Genomic DNA, 17,938 nt, shown 5'->3' on the forward strand with positions numbered 1-17,938 from the left:
AGTATAACTCTCTATAACTCATTTAAGTTTATTTACGTGTAAATAGTTTTAAGTTCTTTTACTATTCATAACAATTATTCATCATACAACAAACGTAAAGTTGACGAGACTCGAGTCTCCGAAGCTACACGAAATCCAACCGATGCCCTACGTTTTAACTTTATTAAAATATATAGAGGATATGAAATTTGTGATTAAATGGATGAAAATTGACACAAAAGACAAAGTATCTCTTAAATGAGTTATTTTAGAAAAGAATATACATATATTAAAAAAGAAATATATCCAAGGTGTAAAATGATGCACACGAGATAGTAAGAGTTAGGAGTGTGCATGGACTACACGTCCACGTGTATAATTGTGTAGTCCAACTTCCCTCCATATGCATTCCTCATTCCTCTATCTCCTCTTTCACTAAACAAATAAAAGCCACTCACACCCTCTTTTCTTTTTCTTTTTCTTTTTCTTTTAAATTTGTTATCAAAATAACAACAAATAAACAAATAAGTACAAACATTTTTTTTCTCCACCACCCACAAAAGCACTCTCTCTCTTTTACAAGAATCTGCTCTGATTCCAAACTACATTACTATAAATCATTCCCTAGATTTGTCCCTTCCTAAACGCATAAACCCTATAAATACCCTCTCTCCTTTCTTCTTCTTCCTCATCATCCATCCATCCGCCTTTTCCTTTCTTCTCATTCCCTCTTGCCAAAATTATGGTAGTAATTGCCTTGCAAATGGCTCCTCCTTCTTCTCCTTTCTCCCAGCACCTCGACGGAGCCGTTTGTCGTCGTTGTGTGTATTGGGAAAATGGCGGTGACGACGACGACGACGACGATAGAGTTGATGTTGCGCCTGCTGCTTGATTATTAACTATTACTAACACTTGCATTATTATGGGAGGAGTGGGGTTTTTGGGTTTTGGGTTTTGGGTTTTGGGCAAAAATATTATACTAGTTAGGGTATGGTGATGGGATGATATATAATAGGAAATGTTAGTTTAAAAACTCTTACTATTTTATGTTTCTCTCACTGGTCTTGTGTAACCCTAATTTTCTTTTTTTGGAGGGTTTAATATATACCCTTTTCTTACCTACTATATATATTGTTTATACATCCTACTTAATCATAAAAGAAGTACTTAATTAAATTACTTCCATGTTTAGTAATCTTTCTTAATTTCGATATTCACCTATCTATCCATTCATTTTGAAATTAAAGTATGTATTTGAAAAAAAAGTATAAAATTACGATGATTTTCACTAGATTTTTTTTAATAGAAAAAAAGGAGTTTTGTAAATTATTTTGATCTCTCTTAAAACTTATATAATAATCTAAAACATTATGTAACTTTACCCATTTTCTCTCTTTACTAATAATAATAAATAAAATAAATAACACAAAGCAACAACATTATTTGAGATTTTTTTCACTGCATGCATGGCTTTAGTTAAGGGAAATTTCAAGTAAACAATTTTATATTTTGCTGACTAAAAAGTTCACACAAGAAATCAAACCTCAATGATTAGTCAATCAGCTTACCATAAAACAAAAGATTATTTAAATAGACTCACTTTAAGTTTATATTTTTCCATAAATGTGTGTGTGTGTATATATAGGTTTGCAGTTTAATTAGTTCTTAAACTCGATTATATTAACTATTAAGCTTTATATTTGTTATCTCAGATCTAATAATGTAATATATTAACTATATTATTTTGCTAGTTTATTTGTAAATTGTTCCAAAATTTTTAATTTTTCAACTAATTAAGAAAATTCAAATTTTTATAAGGAGTAAATTTATTGAATTATCTATAAACCTTGTCAGCTTTTTTTTTTTTTTAATACTTATTCTATTATTTCATAAAGGTATTGCAATATTATATTGTTGAGACATTTTCCCAAGCTTTTTTAAAAAAAAAACTATATGTCCTTAATTTAGAAAAAAAAATTAGGAGCTCTTCCAAATATAACATAATTAGTTTTATAAATTAAGTCCAGGACATATCATTTTTGTCCAAAAATGACAAAATTCAAGTCTACCCCACATTTGGAAAATGCAAAATTACAAAATTACTCTCTAGAACTATAAACATTTTTACGCATTATTTGATGTGTTGTTGATACACTTGATGTGTTTTTTAAACACTTGTTATTCTTGCTGATACACTCGATAAACTAAATAACACTTGATACACATAATTTGTTTGATATACTTGATATGTTGTTGAACTTTGCAAATACACTCAATCAATTAAATACATTGATGCACTAAACATAATACGTTTGTTGCATTGTCGATACATTTGTTACGATTTGTTCATACACTTGATGAGTTTAATACACTCTCTCTATAAGTTTGATACACCAAATACACTACTGATAAACGTTTTATACTTCACCGATACACTTGAAAAATTCAATGCACTTGATACAGTTCATATGTTTGATACCCTTGATGTATTGATACACTTTCTATATCTACCGATACACTCAATTGATTAAAATACACTTGAGATTCTCTGTTGATACACTTAATATACTTCACTAGTAAACATTGATACATATTATATGTTTGATACACTAAGTTATATCATTCATGTACTTAATAATACTAAAACGAATGTATATCAACCAACTAACAGTTTAATACTAAAATGGATGTTGTGAATTATTTTGGACTAAAAGATTAAAAAGAAGAAACTCTAAAAGAGTTTGGAAAATTATAAAGTCTCACGAAAAAGACAGAATTTCAAAGTCATAAACCATAAAGGTTGGACCCAAATTCGCCTTGGAAAATAAAATAGTTTAGATCATAGACTTGAACCAAGCTACGTTCAATCTTGACCAAGGTTGAAGTTGAAGCCTTCCTTTTCAACGAATTGGTTGATTGATCATTAACCCAACTAAACATGGAGATCAAGAGAGGAATAAGGTATGCCAAATATATCATAGGTGATCAAATCCTCTTTATTTTACATCTCTCAAAGAAAGAAAGAAAAGTAAACTAAAACAAGGGTAGTGATGAAACCACGTAACAAAAGGGTATTTGTGATCGAAATCAAAATTAAAAATCAAAAACAAAAAGAAGAAGAAAAGATCCCTTTGAAGAAATACCACAAGATAATTTTGTGTCTTAAATGAAACCTCTGATCTTCTAGTTGTTTTTCTTTTTGACAAACCATTCTCCTTCCTCCACGTTTTCTTATTTTTTGTATTTTCCAACCGTCTCCATCAAATATTAAAAAATATCCAAAACAATGATATATGATAACAATTTCTTCTTCAACAAACTGAAACTAATAATACATTATTATTACTTCTATTATCTCTTAAACCGTGCGGTGGCGCCGCCGTAGAACCATGGCTTCGGCCTTCCATTATTACAGCTGCTGCTGCTGCTTCTTTTCCATAAATGGTGGGAAAGGCAATAATAGAGTTTCTCCAGTGAGGCCGAGGGCAGTGGCTCCTAATTTTGAGGTAATATATTTCTTTAATACTTTGCCCTTCATAATCTAACATCTCTTATTTATGCTTAAAATACTCTTTTTTTATTTTTTACAACTATGGAGTGTAAATGGTTTGTGAATTTTTTAACTCAAAAACCAAAACAAAGGTTAGGAAATGGAAGCTTAATTAATGTTATAAAGCTTGGTGGTATATATAAATTTTGTATGTATGTAATGACAGGAAGAGAAAGTGATCAAGTTGGGGGGTTCTGAAGTGAAGGTAAGTAGGCTTGGAATTGGAGCTTGGTCTTGGGGAGATAACATCTATTGGAATAATAATAGCTTTGATTGGGATGGTACATTTCATCTCTAGCTCTTTCTCTCTCAAAATAATAATATATCATGTGTATTTTGATTTCTTTTTTCTATTCACTAACTATTTTGGTTAAACAAAATTTCTTACCAAAGTTAATGTAGAGAAAGAAGAGATTGAGATTGGTAATACAGAAATTGTTGTTTTCTTTTTTTCCTGGAAAATGATGAAAGGAAAGGAGAGAGAGTTGTTATGTTCCTATAAACTACAAAGCCAAAATTGATGTTAAGATAGTGATTAATGTCGTATCTGCTAACGTATACTTGGATTGAATAATTGATGTTTGGAAATTTTCTTTCTTGGCGTGTGACTTCAGATAGGAAGATGAAAGCTGCTAAAGCTGCTTTTAATGCCAGTATTGACAATGGCATTACGTTCATTGATACTGCTGAAATTTATGGCGCTCCAGTGAGATATATCACTATTTTATTTTTGTTAATATAGTTCTCGTCTGGTAACAATTTTATTCTTTTTTTAAAAAAAAATTATGCCTATTTTTGTTGTACTTGTTACAATGATTTGCATTTTTCTTAAACATAATAGTTAAATTCTTAATCAAATTAAAAAAAAAAAAAAAACAAAACAACTTTTGTCTTGTTTTTTTAAAACTATTGGTAGAATGTAGATAACAAATAAAGAAAGCTGAAGGCTGAAGCAGTATCTATAACTTAATTTTTTTTAAAAAAAAAAACTAATAACAAAATAGTTAACAAACGAGGTCTGTGTTGTTAATTATGTTCCAAAAGTGACATTTGCTAATTGAAATCGTTAATTCCTTTTCTTATGCAGTACACGTTAGGCTCAATAAATTCAGAAACTCTTCTAGGAAGGTATTGTTTGAAACACTAAGGGAATATTTGAAAAACAACTTTAAACGGGTGGATTGTTCTATTACAGCACACTGCATACGTTTGAGACTTCAATATCAGTTAGTGTTTACAACTATTATAATAATCTATAATTAACTGCATAATATTACTATTTTAATTCTCTTTACACTTTTAACTATTTGATATAACATTTACTATTTACTCATCATTTATATTTTTCTCTTTTGTTGCTACATTTCCTATTTTCTTTCCAAAACTAAAATGATATGCACTCTAAACACAAACTATCATATATAACATATAATTAACTATAACAACCAACTCTCATCAGTGTTCTAAACACCCATAAAATCAGTTTAGGAATATTTATGTTTATCTTGTTCGTTTTGTTTCTTATCTTTTTAAGAGACTAGATTATTTTGATAACAATTTTTCTTTTTAGTTTCTTAATAATTTAGAACTAAGAAATACATAAACAATTATCAAGCAATTTTTTCTCTTAAAAGATGAGAAACAAAAAACAAGAAACTTTATCAACGAATTTGTAGTAATTATCAAATGCTTAATTATGTTTCTATAAACTACAAAGCAAAAAGTATGTCACTTTTTAACGACCCCTAAGGTTATGCATTAGTGGCAGCCACTTGCTCGAAATCCTTCTAATAAAAAACAATTCCAAGTTTTTCTTTAGATTCATTAAAGAAAGAAAGCGAAAGGATCCTGGATTTGAGATCACAATTGCTACCAAATATGCGGTTTTTCCATGGAGGCTCGGTCGTCACAGTGTCGTAAGTGTTCTCAAAGAATCACTTTGTCGTCTCGGTCTCGAATCGGTTGACTTGTATCAACTTCATTGGTATGCGCTGCTCTTTAAACTCTCTTCTCATGTTCTTGTTTTACTGTAGTTATTTACTCATCGATCCCTTTGAATTTCAGGCCTGGAATATGGGGAAATGAAGGTTTGTTCAAAGTAGTTTGAAAGTTATTTGAATTTTTTTTTTCTTTTGAAGGATTTAATGACCATATGATTGTGAAGAAGAAGCCTAATTAAGTTCATAAAGAAATCATTTTTCAGAGTATATTGATGGTCTTGGAGATGCTGTTGAGCAAGGACTTGTGAAGGGTGTTGGTGTTTCTAATTATAATGGTATATGTTCTAATCTTAATTTTGGTATATATACAAACTTAATTAATAATGTGATGGCAAACCTTTTATAATTTTTGTTGTCCTATAAAAATGAAATATATTTGTTAATAAAAGTGTGTAGTTCTGGTCGTATATGTATCCTATTTTCTTCTATAAATTTCCACTGCATGCATGCATGCATGTCATGTTGTGTTTATGTCTTATATTCATTTTCTATAATGTAGAGAAGCGACTTCGAGATGCGTATGAAAAACTAAAGAAAAGAGGTATTCCACTAGCTTCAAATCAAGTGAATTATAGCCTCATATATAGATTACCTGAAGAGAACGGTGTGAAGGCTGCTTGTGATGAACTTGGGGTCACCTTGATTGCTTATGCACCTTTAGCTCAAGGTAATTAATTCCACACCTAACACTAAATGTATTTTATAGAAAATTATTTCATTCACGTATATTCTGAGTCGCATCTTCAATGATTGATTTTTTTTTTATAAAGATACTTTAGGATAGCTGATGCAAGGATATCTCCACATGGGGGACATATCATAGCATCAGCTATAGTCCCACTTTATTAATAATAAAAGGTGATTATAAGAAGCGGGGGAATAGAAAGGCTAGAGGGCAGCCCGATTATCCCAAAACGAAAGCATGTAAATTTAAAGCAAAAGTATTAGACGAGTAGTTTTTGAAAAGTGAAGATCGGCTTGTCCATAGACCGGTTGTGGCTTGAATGTCTTCAATGATTGATGCAATATTAAATTCATATTCACCCACTAGCTTAAGTGTCTTTTGGGTCGGTCAAACTTCTTCATTATTGTTTTACTCCCAAATTAATATTCATTTCCACCTTGTTGGATTATATAGAATTAAATTCACCTTTACCCACTTAGGTTAAACTTTTGGATCGAGTTGGTGATTTAAGATACTCAATTTTTGCAGTTGAACTTAGTTAGTGGTTCGATTGGAGTTCTCAATAACAATTTTTTTTCTTTTTTTTTTTTTTATAAATATTTTTTAAATTTTTCTACCCTTACAAACCGAAAATGCACCCAAATATTGTTTGGATGCACATACACATTTTTATTCACTTTTATTTGGCAAATATATTTAGATTACTAATTAAAGGAGAGATATATACCTCACCAACAATTGTCTCTACTTTTCTTTTTCTTTTTACAATTTGGAAACTTTGGGATCTTTCTTCAACCTCTTCTTAAGAATATATTGAAAAACCTAAAATACATTAGTTAATTAAGTTTTTAAAAAATGTAAATAATTTTAATATGGTATTATGAGAATTAAGTAAAAAGAAAAAGTTATAATTTTGAATTTTGCCATGATTAAAAGATTTTGTCATTTTTATACATGTGAGTCAACCGTTGTTTTGTTGTCCTTCTCTTTGATTGAACATGATTCATATCTTATAACGATCGTCTAAATGAATTATTTGTTGAATTGTTTTCATTTTTAGATTTTAGATATTTTTCTTATTGAAAGCTTGGTTTCTTAATCACAGGCGTTCTAACGGGAAAGTACACACCAACAAATCCTCCAATTGGCCTTCGATCCCTAGTTTACTCTTCAGAGTTTTTAGCAAAGGTTAGAAGAAAAAAAAAATATTTTTTTAAATCTACGAAGAACAAAACAAAATTAAACAAGAAGGTACCACGGCATTTTCTATTTATTTGTGACTAAACCTTTTAATTAATTTACATGTGCAGCTTCAACCACTCTTGAATCTAATAAGGGACATAGGAGAGAAGTACAATAAATCCCCCACACTAGTTACTTTACTTTACTTCCTTTGTATATACAATTAACTATGTTTGTTCTTTTTTTATTTATTTGTTTTGTTGATGCGTGTTATCTCTACCTTTAGCATATCCGTTTTTAGAGCTTATTTGATAACTTTTCTGAATGGTATGTTTTAGTGTGTAACGAAGTAGATTGTTTAATTCATCGTGGTATCTAAAATATTGTAAAGAGATTAAATATAGGGGAGATCAATTTATGACACTCTTAGACTTTAGAGGTTTTCGTAGAAGATCCAAATAGTCATCTTTTACTCTTTGTGGATGTTAAATTCGAATGAAATTACTAAAAATGAAACCATCAAGTGAGCACGAATGCGCTCTCTTGCTTCGCTTTCTCTTGTTATGTTATTCGGTGCTTGCGCACTGTGCATGCAACACAACAGAAAAGTAAAGTGAGAGAGAAGAAAAAGTGGGCAGAAGAAGAAGAAGGGCTTGTCAAAGCTTGTGGAGTGGGTGTTGGGAGGGGAAACTTTTGATTTCGCTACAGATCAAGAAGAAGAGGGTGGAAGGGAAAAAGAGAAATATATATATGCAAAGATCAGGAAGAAAGAGAGAGAAAGAAAGGGTAGTTTTGTAAAGTTTGTTGATGATTATCATTTTATAACTTTCAATGAAGATAGTTTCAAATTCCAAAATTTAATGTTTGTGTGTGTAAATATTATTTTCATAAAGATGTAACCTGTACTGTTGGTTTAATTATTGATTAGGTGGTGTTGAACTGGTTGATAGCACAAGGAAATGTGGTGCCAATCCCTGGAGCCAAAAATGAAGAACAAGCCATTGAATTTGTTGGTGCTTTGGGTTGGAGAATTTCCAATGAAGAAATACACGAACTCCGCTCCTTCGCTTCTAAACTTCAACCTCTTTTTGGTCTTCCTTTTGAAAGACTCTAAATTAGATTAAGTCGTATTTGCATCCTTTTCATTTTTAAAAGTTAAAGGTTTCATTTGATATATTTATCGATATTATGAAATGAAATAAGAAATTGTAATTGATGGACCATTTTAACAATAATAATTAAGGATATAGTAACATTTTAAAAAAATTACAAATATAGCAAAACTATCACTGATAGACTTATAGACTTCGTATGGTCTATCAGTGATAGACTTACTTCGTATGGTATATCAGTGATAGACCAATATTTGCAACATGGTCTATTGGTAATAGACTTATATCATCGATAGAATTTGACAAATTTGCTATATTTGTAAAAAAAAAAAAAAATGTTGCGATATACTTAATTATTTTGAATCTAATTGCTAAATTTGCAACTATCTCGATTAATAATAACCTTTAGTTATATCTTATGTAATTAACTATGAGAATAACTAGATAACAGAAAAACAAACAACACATAAGACTTGGGTTAGACTTTGATAACCCAGTTCGGTAAATATCACTTTTGTTTGAAGAGCTTCTTAGTTCAAATAAGAAATGTTATTAAAGATTAAAAAAGTTATCAACTTATCCCTACAAACAATTCTTTTTAAATTAAAGCATAAGCTTAAATAAAGGTATGCTCTCCTGAATATGTGCTTGAATCTTCTTGAAGATAAACTCAAACTCTCCCCAAATTTATTGACAGCAGTAACTATTTCAGCATTCTCTCATATTTCTTATCAACTCATCTGTGGTCACAATAGTCAATAATTCCTTATTAAACTTTCATATCACAGAAGGTGATCATCGTACATCTTCGACAAGCTATACTTCCACAAAAATTATCTTTTTGAATAAAAAGTTCATAAATCGTCAACCCTGCATGCAGAAGCTTCACCATTTTTAAAGAAAAAACCAGTATATCTTTCCGATCTTATTTTAAGAAGATTAAGATAAAGATTCATAATAAGAAGGATAATCTTTTATCTATTAATATAATTAATAATATTTTTCTTAACAAAATAATAAAAAGAAATCTTATTAATTCTTTAATGACAAAAAAACCAACAATTTTGATTTCTATAATTTGAAGTATATGTACCCAGTTTTAATTAAGTTCATGCATTACTTAATAAAATAATCTTAATCTTACCGTTGAGGAAGGATTATTTTTAAAAATAAACAAAATGAACTAAAATATCACATTCTATCGACGGTGATAATAAATCGTGATAAACCAAGATAATAGACCCAAACAGTAATCTATATTATTTATTATAAATAAACCGTGATAATATATTAAAACATTTTGTTATTTAAAATAAGAGAAATTGCAATATAGGACTATTTTAGCAATAATAATTAAGGATATAACAACATTTAAAAAAATTGCAAATATAGCAAAACTATCACTGATAGACTTGTATCGCTGATAGATTTCATATGATATATCAGTGATAAACCAATATTTACAACATAGTCTATCAGTGATAGACTTATATCATTGATAGAATTTGACAAATTTTGCTATTACAAATTTTTTTAAATTGTACTATATACTTAATTAATTTAAATTTAATTGTTAAATTTGCAACTATCCCGTGAGATAATTTATTTTTTTACAACAAAATTTGAAATAGTTTGAAATGTATTCACATATTATGTTTTGTCATAATAAATAAAAGAATTAATTTTATGATGTTTTTCAAAAATAGAAAAAGAAAACTACAAAGTCCATTACACTTAATTTTTATAAGGCATGTAAATAGTTTTTTTTTTTTTCTTTACTATTTTTTGATGGTTTTCTTTAATTTCAAGAGCCAAAATTAAAGATTAAATTTATTATATAAAATATAGAAACTAAAGTTATAGGCTTGATATAGAAAATAAATTTGAATAAATATGGAAGTCCAATGACGAAATTGTGGTATAGTAATATAACATAATGATTCCAATTAATTTATGTATATGAGAATTCACTAGACAATTAAGGAAATTGTTGTAGAGAATTGTTGACGATAATTGAGTTCTATGGATCAAATTATTTTCGTATTACTTTGTTTCAATCTTTATTATTCTATGTATGTATATAGAAAACTTTTTTTGAGTTGGACTCTTTGTATTAATGAAGTCTACTTTTATATTTATATATATATATAAATAAATAAGTTCACGTCGTTCTTAATTTCTTGTTTTAAAACGTACGTTTTGGTCGTTGAGTTTTTACTTTTAGTAGAAATAACTTTAAAAGAATATCTAAATCTAAATTTTTAGAAAAATTATTTTAAACGACATAATCATTCAATTTTCGTTTTTAAATATAATAAAATAGCAACATGAAAGCTAGAGGTGTTTAAAAAATTAGATGACTGAAAAAAATCGATCAACTCAATCCAATTCTTGCCATATTTGGAATGGATTATCAATCTATTTAGACTGAATTGAGTTCAAATAAACAAAAGTGTATGAGTTGAATTAATTCATCCGTTTACTTACAGAACTTATTATTTTTAAAATTATATATATATATATATATATATATATATATATATATATATTAGTTTTATTTAATTCCATTAATGGTTCTTAAAAATTTATTTTCGAAGGTCAACTACTAAAAATAGTTTTTTTAAGAGAAGTTGCATCAAATTGTCAAAACATTTAGAAAAAAATAGTTAATGACACCAATTTTTTTGCATATTGCGAATATGATAAAATTAGTGATATCAAAAGACTGTCAAACGGTAATCATACGACTATCAAATGGTCATCACTTCTAAATTTGCTACTTTTACAAATTTAAAAAATATTGCGACGTAGGTTCTATTATCATAATTTTTTTTTTTTTTTTTTGCTATTTTTGCAAATTCTTCTTCTAAAGAGAAAGAAAATTTTTGATTATATAAATAGAAATTGAGATTTTAATATTAATTATGTATACAAAAATAGTTAAATTAAGTTTTTGCATATTATTTTTTATTTTTCTTTTAAAACTGAAATTACATAAATGACCCGAGTTAATTTAATTTTTCAAGGTTGAGTTGTTCATCTTTTAATAATGGATATTTGAGTCCACAACTTTTACAACTCAAAGGTTGAGTTTAAAATGTCTTCAACCCAATCCATGATTAGAAACTTCTGCTAATCATATCATCACGTAAAACATATTCAATATTTAATATAATATTAAATATTATTTATTATTGATAGTAAAAGTTTGGTATATTTTGTAAATGTTCGTAGTAATTAAATTGAGAATTGGATATTTGTAGGAAGTAACATGTGTAAAACGTTAGGAAAAGAAATGCAAAATAATATGGAAGGATTAAAGCCACGAAACAAAGTGGAAACCGTCATCTAACCAAATTTGAAATGACATTTTACAAAGCGTTTTCGTGCTCCTGCTTCCAACAGACAATCATGTGGTTTTGGGCCAACCGCTTTCCTTCATTTCATATTTCGCTCACATCTTCTACCGCCATTAATTTGCTTCTCTCAAACCTTCTATTCACTTGCCTTTCACCTTTTGCCACTGCCTGAGCTATGGCGGTGCATTTATGTTCCGTTTCTTCTTTATCAATTCCTCCATTGAATCGCACTGGAATTTTCACAGTTAGGGCTCTGGGGTCTAAGGATTTTGGCACATTGACATCACAAGAAGAGAAGGTGAAACTGGGTGGCTCGGAACTCAAAGTCAGTAGGCTTGGAATTGGAGCTTGGTCTTGGGGAGATAACAGCTACTGGAATGACTTTGGATGGAATGGTAGGTTCCATGAATTGGAATGTGGAATTATTGCTTTTGATATTGATTCTTCGTTTTTCTTCATTAGTTGTTTGATGGTATATCAAATACTGGAGCTGCTTGTTTCCTATAATTTGTAGGATGACATTAGAAATGAGTTTGGAGCGCTGGAAAGTATTTTTGGATTCACTTTCGAAAAATAATAAAACCACTTTTAGCCAATGTGTTTTATCTCTCTTTGTTAGTGCTCAAGGGGGAGTGGTTTTCAAATTATTGAAATCGTTTTTTGTTAGGTTTATAATCACTCCTAAACGTGCCTTCTACAATTCAGAATCAATTTTGATGCCATGAGAATTGAAGTGTAAAACCAAACATTAAAGTGATTTCAAATTCACTCCGAACATTCTTGAAATCACTTTAAAATATTTCTTTTTGGAAGAACACTTGATTGACACTCCTCTAAAAAGTGCTTCAAAGTCCTTCTGTATAAATTTTGTTGATATTGATGGAAGGAGTTGACACTGTAAGAACTTTGATAAGAGTAAGGGGTAATTGGTTTTACTTTTTTAAAACACTTGCTTGGGATAAACCTTATAGAACAGCCCATGGATAAGGTTCTTCCTCTTCCCAGTGATCTGAACACATGTTCCATAAAATCTTTCTGTAAAGTCTTCAGATCACTGTGGTTCAACTCTTTTTTCCTTTCTAATTTTGATTTAGGCGTTGGTGACTAATATTTTGATTGAATTTTGTTTCCAATAGTGGTAGAGTATATTCGTGTTTGATTTCTCTTTTTGTGGTAATTCAGATGTGATGACCAAGGCTGCTAAGGCTGCGTTTAATGCCAGTGTTGACAGTGGCATTACTTTCATTGATACTGCTGAAGTTTATGGCTCCTCAGTGGGATATAAATACACTGTTATCTTCACTTATTATCTTAATGTTCCATAGAAGATCTTGGCTAATTCAAATGCATTAATCTTATTCTTTGGCAGCTTGCTTTAGGTGCTATAAATTCAGAAACTCTTCTAGGAAGGTACATTTGGATATGATTCGGTGTCTTAAAAACAACTACTAGCTATGTATTTGTTAAACGAGATTACAAATTGTATTTGAATAAAGTGGCCCGAAGGCCCAGAACTGTTGACTAGAAGCTAGTAGCTACCCCAGTTTATGTTTCAGCCTAGGCTATTCGAGAGGGCTTCACTCTTATCACTAATAACTTCTCAAAATGAGACCTCTCCCTTCACCGTTTACTTTTCGATAGTGGAATATACAATCTCTCTCTCCTAACTAACTCCTCTGTACTTCCCCTATTTGCCCCTCCTTGCATATGACTATAGTCTATACTTATGTAGACTCGTAGGTATCCTAAGACTTCCAGTTCCCAATGTTGCTACAGATATATTAAAGAAAAGAAGGCACAGGATCCAGGAGTTGAGGTTGAAGTTGCCACAAAATTTGCTGCTTTGCCATGGAGGTTTGGTCGTCAAAGTGTCACATCCGCACTTAAGGATTCCCTCTCTCGCCTTGGTCTTGCATCGGTCGAATTGTATCAACTTCATTGGTCTGTGCTTGTTGACTCTTCTAATGGCCTTCTTTTACTAGTAGTTTTGATTACGTAGTTCCTAACTCGTTGGTTTTGGCTCTCAGGCCTGGAGTATGGGGAAATGAAGGTTCTTCACACCTGAAGCTTGAATTTCTGAACATTTGACTCCATAAAGATTGTGGGCCATATGTTTTTATGTCGTTCAGATTAAGAAGAAGCTTAGTTCATTAATATATCCTTTTTCAGGGTATATTGATGGTCTTGGAGATGCTGTTGAGCAGGGACTTGTGAAGGCAGTTGGTGTTTCAAATTACAGCGGTAGGTTCTAATTCTGTCTTTCCAAATTCCAATAACTGATTGTGCCAACATTGCAGTAAAAACTTGTGTGTGTGTGAGAAAGAGAGAGAGAATAGAACTGTTCTTTCTCAGTGTTTTTTCCTTATTCCTGAACTGAAACACTCTGTACGGTTCCACAATCTAGAAAAGCGACTTCGAGAAGCTTATGAGCAGCTCAAGAAAAGAGGTATTCCACTAGCTTCAAACCAGGTCAATTATAGTCTTATATACAGACTACCAGAAGAGAACGGTGTGAAGACTGCCTGTGACGAACTTGGAATCACCTTAATTGCTTATTCGCCTATTGCTCAAGGTAAATCCGCCCAGGTTGTCTCAAATATCATATGGTTTCTCTTTGTCCTTTGAGCTGACTTGACTTAACGTTATTCCTGTCAATTTATGCATCTGACTGAAAGGAAATAAGCTTCCATATTGCATACAGTTTTCTATGTAATTCTAAGTTAACTTGGCTGTTTTGTTTGTTTATTCCATCCTCCTTCTCTGAGATTGATACTCCTAGTGCAGAGATGAGTAACGTGTTATGTAAATTTATGCAGGCGTTCTCACGGGAAAGTACACTCCTGAAAATCCTCCAACTGGTCCTCGAGGCCGAATATATACTCCAGAGTTTTTAGCAAAGGTCGAGCTGCTTAAAATTTTAAACAAATCCGTAACACGTTTCACTCTGTTTCTTAAGCATTCGTTTAATATGCAGCTCCAACCTCTTCTGAACCGGATCCGTGACATAGGACAGAATTACAATAAAACACCCACACAGGTCAGCTCCTTAACTTTCCCTGTTGAGTTAAAATTTTAAGGTAAGTCTTTTGCCTCTTATGTTGAACGTTAGTTTGAGATCAGTTTTAGTTATTGATGATTGTTTCCTCTTCTTTCTTTTCCATTCCTCTCGGTTTTGTGCTGAAATATGTCGTAATTGCTCGTTTTGCATAAGTATACAAGATTATTGAAAGTAGAGACAAAGAACACACAAATTTACGTGAAAACTCGAGTACCGAGAGAAAAACCACTATATTTTGTTCTTATATTAAAAAAGTAAATAATTTATAGGCTAAGGTAAGCCTAATTAAAAGAATAAAAAATTGATAGTGGCAAATTTAACAATTAGATTCAAAATAATTAAGTATATAACAATTTTTAAAAAAAATTGCAAATATTGCAAAATTTATCAAATTCTATCAATGATGGAAGTCTATCACCGATAGACCATGTTTCAAATATTGATCTATCACCTCAAGTGTATGAGTGATACAAAGCTATTTTTGCTATATTTACAATTTTTTTTAAATGTTACAATACCTTTTGTATTCCTAACATGGCTATTAATTACTATTGTGCAGTAAAAATAGGAAAAAGAAAATTGCAATGGAGGACTATTTTAGCAATAATAATTAAAGATATAACAACATTTAAAAAAATGTAAATATAGTAAAACTATCACCGATAGACTTGTATCGCTGATAGACTTCATGTGGTATTTCAGTGATAGACCAATATTTGCAACATGATCTATCACTGATAGACTTATATCATTAATAGAATTTGATAAATTTTGTTATATTTGTAAATTTTTTAAAATTTTGCTATATATTTAATTAATTTAAATTTAATTGCTAAATTTGCAACTACAACCCCCAACCCCACACTTTCTAAGAAAGTTGATATTTCATCTAATGAAACTGTAAGCCATTAATTTGTTGAAGTTAGAAACCACAATGTGAAATTAGTACACTTTTGGTAGGTGATTTTAAAATTATTAGTCACCTTTGTCGAGTTCAGAAACCAAATCACTCCCAATTAATTTAATATTAAATTTACACTTTTAGATGTAATATTCATTTTCTCAAAATTGATTTTGAATCATTAAAAGTAATGACAAAATCATTCTCAAACACTAATCAATTGCAGCTCCTTATATTATGCATATTTGAAATTTCTATCACGTCAAACTTCAAATTCAAATCACTATTGAACTTCTATTCCTTATAAGTTATAAGGGGAAAAAAATAGTATTCATACAACCCAAGATTTGTTTCTTCTATATGCATATAGGTTGTTTATAATGGTGGTTAGTCTCAGTATTTAGTAAAATCTATCAGCCCTAAAATTCTTCATTTGTGTTTGTTAAATCTGAGCAACTCCAATTCATTATGACACGATTTCAAAGTCTGCAGTCTGCTGTGCATAGTTTAGAGTAGGAAAGATCAAATAGACTTTTATGCTAGTTGATTTCTTCTTCTCTATCTCACTTTTATCATAACAATGTTGAATCTTGGTGAGAAGTGGAATGTTTTCTTTATGATCAGGTAGCGTTGAACTGGTTAATAGCACAAGAAAACGTCGTGCCGATCCCGGGAGCAAAAACTGCTGAACAAGCTATTGAATTTGCAGGTGCATTGGGTTGGAGAATCTCCAATGAAGAAATCAATGAACTTCGCTCCTTGGCCAAAGAAATCAAACCTGTTGTTGGTTTCCCTGTTGAGAAGCTCTAAATTAATTGATGAATATATATATTATATATATCAAAGTTTGTATTAGAATTTAATTTTATTCCACAACCTTTCACATTTCTTGCAAGATAGTTTGTTGGCTTGTGCTTCTTCTTTCTCTTTCTCTCCTTCTAAAATATCAATTTGAACTCTTGTTGAAGTTTGGAGTTTAAAAGCTTCATATTATATCAATTTAAATTACCAATTTAAATCTTGAACTTCATACCTTAATTTTTCGTAACTATATAAATATCAATTTTTATAAGTATATTCAAATAAATAATAAATTATAATTTATATTGATATAATTATAAAAGTTGAAAGTTTAAATTGATATACTTATTAAAGTTCAAGGTTTAAATTGAAATCGTTTCCAAAGTTTGAGTTAAACATGGTCCCAAGTTTGAGTTTAAATTGATATGGTTTAAATTTATACAACTTCAAATATAAAATTGACATTTTATTGATATGAAAAACAATTTTATTGATATGAAAAACAATTAATTTTTGTTTATGGTAGTCAATCAAAGCACTTTAAAATTATTTGTCTTTGCTTTCAATTTCACAAAGAAAAATATCTTTTCTTTTTCTTTTTCTTGATGGCTTGTTAAAATTTTGGTATTTTCTTCCCATCTCAGTCTTAATAAATGGGAAAACAGCCAAGAAAGCAAAGTTTTGTGCTTTTAAAAATATACATGTTAATGAGTATTTTGTTAAGGGTTATTTTTAAATATACTAAAATGAACTAAAGTATAAGGAACTGTTATCGACTATTTAATGTTGACTGCAATAAACTAATATTTATGTCTATTAGAAAGATAGTCTATTTTGATCGATCATCGTTGTTTATCACATACAAATTGTGATAATTTGTTATATTTGTAAATATTTTTAAAAGTTTTGTCGTTTAAAATATTTTTTTAATTATTCATGACTATTTTAGTTTATAAAGTTATAAATTTGTTTGATTTTGATGATTGAATTCTAAAATGGCTATTTTAATCATTTTACCTAAATGTTCTTAGCCATATATTTTCATTAAATATTCACTTGCAAAATCTGTCTCCCAAAATTAACCAAAATTGAAGAAAATTGGAAGTTTAACCAAATGGGCATTTTATATTAAAATATATATAGGTTGTAAATAGGTTGTAAATAAATATTAAAATATATATAGATAAATATAATAAATTTCATCTTTTAATACTTTCTTTTAGTTTGAATTTTTAAAAATAGTAGATTTTAAAATATATTTACAACCTATAGCAAAATCTATTACTGATAGTCATTGATATGCATAGTGAT

At 29.7% G+C, this 17,938-nt stretch overlaps 2 protein-coding genes across 6 annotated transcripts; both read left to right on the top strand.

Annotated features, from left to right (window-relative positions):
• The first annotated feature begins 502 nt into the window (after nucleotides 1–502).
• LOC101208824 (uncharacterized oxidoreductase At1g06690, chloroplastic) lies at nucleotides 503–8,612 on the top strand. Of its 4 annotated transcripts, XM_031883774.1 has the most exons (11): nucleotides 508–3,485; nucleotides 3,696–3,810; nucleotides 4,144–4,235; nucleotides 4,617–4,657; nucleotides 5,349–5,513; nucleotides 5,594–5,616; nucleotides 5,733–5,804; nucleotides 6,029–6,196; nucleotides 7,320–7,402; nucleotides 7,525–7,587; nucleotides 8,325–8,612. In XM_031883774.1, the coding sequence occupies exons 1-11, from the start codon at nucleotides 3,369–3,371 to the stop codon at nucleotides 8,508–8,510; spliced, it is 1,125 nt and encodes a 374-aa protein (XP_031739634.1). In that variant the 5' UTR covers nucleotides 508–3,368; the 3' UTR covers nucleotides 8,511–8,612. The 4 variants fall into 4 exon arrangements, with proteins under 4 accessions (XP_031739633.1, XP_031739636.1, XP_031739635.1 ...); XM_031883773.1 differs by lacking the exon at nucleotides 4,144–4,235 and having other exon boundaries at nucleotides 503–3,485; nucleotides 4,617–4,755; XM_031883776.1 differs by lacking the exon at nucleotides 4,144–4,235 and having other exon boundaries at nucleotides 505–3,485; nucleotides 4,617–4,755; nucleotides 7,525–7,565; nucleotides 8,325–8,468.
• A 3,260-nt stretch (nucleotides 8,613–11,872) lies between these two features.
• LOC101205532 (uncharacterized oxidoreductase At1g06690, chloroplastic) lies at nucleotides 11,873–16,793 on the top strand. 2 transcript variants are annotated; one of them, XM_004149470.3, is made up of 10 exons: nucleotides 11,879–12,262; nucleotides 13,050–13,141; nucleotides 13,237–13,277; nucleotides 13,644–13,808; nucleotides 13,895–13,917; nucleotides 14,037–14,108; nucleotides 14,272–14,439; nucleotides 14,684–14,766; nucleotides 14,842–14,904; nucleotides 16,451–16,793. In XM_004149470.3, exons 1-10 carry the CDS (start codon nucleotides 12,043–12,045, stop codon nucleotides 16,634–16,636), a joined length of 1,113 nt encoding a protein of 370 aa, XP_004149518.1. In that variant the 5' UTR covers nucleotides 11,879–12,042; the 3' UTR covers nucleotides 16,637–16,793. The 2 variants fall into 2 exon arrangements, with proteins under 2 accessions (XP_011653986.1, XP_004149518.1); XM_011655684.2 differs by having other exon boundaries at nucleotides 11,873–12,262; nucleotides 14,684–14,904.
• The last annotated feature ends 1,145 nt before the right edge of the window (nucleotides 16,794–17,938 follow it).

The sequence above is a fragment of the Cucumis sativus genome, chromosome 4 (assembly GCF_000004075.3).
Source record: "Cucumis sativus cultivar 9930 chromosome 4, Cucumber_9930_V3, whole genome shotgun sequence".
NCBI lineage: Eukaryota > Viridiplantae > Streptophyta > Magnoliopsida > Cucurbitales > Cucurbitaceae > Cucumis > Cucumis sativus.